At 29.0% G+C, this 2,500-nt stretch overlaps 1 protein-coding gene across 1 annotated transcript; it reads left to right on the top strand.

The window, feature by feature from the left end:
* Positions 1-690: 690 nt before the first annotated feature.
* On the top strand, positions 691-1,926 carry ENU1_174770 (TolA protein, putative; the record flags this gene model as incomplete). The annotated part of the gene is made up of 1 exon (XM_008861291.1): positions 691-1,926. A coding segment is annotated over one exon (1,236 nt), but the record flags the coding sequence as incomplete, so codon positions are not given.
* Positions 1,927-2,500: the final 574 nt, after the last annotated feature.

The raw sequence follows: 2,500 nt of genomic DNA, 5'->3' as shown, positions 1-2,500 counted from the left end.
GAGGATATATCTAATAATTGACCTTTTTTAATACCCCCTTGATAAATATTAATAAATAATAAGCAGTTAGATTTGAACAGATATTACTTCACCAAAGGCAAGTCATAACTAAACAATAACTGGGAGATTCGAAGCATGGGAATATTTTAAGGTTCTATGTGGCGTTTCTGATGTGTCATCTTCGAATCAAAAATTAAATAAATCATAGAAATAAAATAAAGAAATGATGAAGAAATAATAATAATAATGATGATGGGTATTAACATTAACCTTTCAGGAAAAATTGTTCTGATAGTTAATAAAACGTTAAGTTATAGTAATTTGTAGAGATAGTTTTTTGCCAACAGTTGTGAAATATCTTTTTTTTTAAGTTTTTATTTTGTGTTATATTTTTCGTGTTTCTCATTTTTGGTTTTAATAAGGAAAATTCTTTCAATTTGAATTGCGTGTAATACCTTTTGGAAAAAAAAACAATCTTGTGATTTATAAAAAAAATTGAATAAAATAGAAAAAGAATATAAAAAATTAAGAACTTAAAATGAGTTGACAACGTTAAGATTTGTGAAATTTGAATGAACAAAAGAATTTGATTGCTTCACTAACTAAGTTAAAACTCTGAACTATAAATGACGTGGCTTCAAAGGAGTAAATAAAAAGACTTCAAACTTTTTATGATATAAAAAAGTTTTAGTCATGTCAGACATGGATAAATTAAAGGAAATTGGAAGTAAAAAGTTCCAAGAACAAGCCATATGGATGCTTAATGCAATGTGGCCAAAAGACCAAGGAAAAAGTGCAGAAGAATTATGGAATTATGTTGAATTATTTGCTAGTTTAGATTTAGAAAATGGTAAAGAAGGAAGTGATCTTGATGAATTAGGAATGCACAGAGTTTTTGAAAAAATTCAAAAACAACAAACAATGCAAGAAATGAGAAATCATTTAAGAAAGGTTGGTGTTACTTCATTCAAGAAAATTTCAATGATTAATTTCTTAATTTTTATTTACGGATATGATTGGGCTGAAGTTGTTAATGCTCCACAAGGTGGAAATGCAGAGGGAATTGAAAAAGCTAAAAAGATGTTAGAAGAAGTTACTATTGCATTTGAAGATGCACAAAAGAAAGCTCAAGAATCTAAAGCAGCTGCTGATGAATCTAAAGCTAAATCTGCTGAGGCTAAAAGAACTGCTGAATTGGCTGCACAAAGGGCTGCAGAAAGTGCTCAAGCCGCTGACGCTGCTAATAAAGCTGCTGAAGCTGCTAACAAGGCTGCAGAAATTGCTAAAGCAGATGAAGAGGCTGCAATTGCTAGACAAAAAGAAGCTCAAGCAGCAGAAGATGAAGTTACTAAAGCTTTAAATGAAGTTAAATCTCAAGAACAAGCTAAAGAAGACAAGAGAAAAGCACTTCAAAAAAAGATTGAAACTGCTGGGTTAGTTGCCAAGAATGCTGCTATTCAAGAATTAGCTAAACTTGATAATGAAGATGATTTACCATTAAGAAAAGCTAAAACAACACTTGAGGCTGCCCAAAGAAAAGCTGCTAAACCAGTAAAATTGGCAACAGAAGCAAGAGAAAAAGCTTCTGCTACTGCAAAAGAAGCAACAGAAGCTAAGAATAAAGCAGACAATGCCAAGGCTGAAGCAGAAGCAGCCCTTCAAGCAGCCAATGAAGCTAAAAATCAAGCTGATTTATCCAAAGAACAAGCTGAGGAAGCTGAAGCACAAGCAGTTGAAGCATCTAAAGAAGCTGAACAAGCAGTTGAAGAGGCAAATAAGAAGGTTGCAGAAGCTGAAGCTTATCTTGAAGAACAAAAGAAGAAAGCTGAAGGATCTGGACAAGGAACTATTTGGTTTATGCAAAGAGAAGTACTTGAAAAGAAGAAATTCATGCCAACTAACAAAGGAGGAATTGCTAAGAAATGAGAGACATATATTTAAATTGAGTTTTATTTCATTCAAATATGTATTTTTTACAAGTTTTATATTTCTTTTAAACAAAGTAGTGTTATCAATATTTAAAAACATGATTTTAAAAGTACTTTGCTTTCTTATTATAATAAAATACATTGAGAATAAAAGAAATGTACAAGAAAAATATGTTTTTAACAAATATATTATTAAGTCTATTGAATAATATTTTGTAATAAGTTACAGACGTTTATTTAAAATATCTTTTTCATTATATTAAAATCAAATAATTCATTTACATTCTTTGTTCAACCTCCATCGTTAGGTTTGAATAAAAAATTCTTCCTTATTTAATGTGGTATGTTATATTTTATTTATTAAACTCTTGGTCATTGTTTTTTATTTATGATAGAATATAAAAATTAAATCACTTATCATACTATCATCGAATTGATATATTTTATCAATGAATTAATGTTTGATGTGGATAAAAGAAATAAGTATTAAATGAATGAAATTTGGAAATACTAAATAAATCAAATAGTATTAAAGAAATTAGATTACGTTCATAAAATAAATAAGTATAAAG

This window comes from Entamoeba nuttalli (assembly GCF_000257125.1).
Source record: "Entamoeba nuttalli P19 unplaced genomic scaffold asmbl_7718, whole genome shotgun sequence".
Lineage (NCBI taxonomy): Eukaryota > Evosea > Mastigamoebida > Endamoebidae > Entamoeba > Entamoeba nuttalli.
The sequence above is the reverse complement of the archived record's forward strand: the minus strand, read 5'-3'. Positions and strand labels throughout refer to the sequence as shown.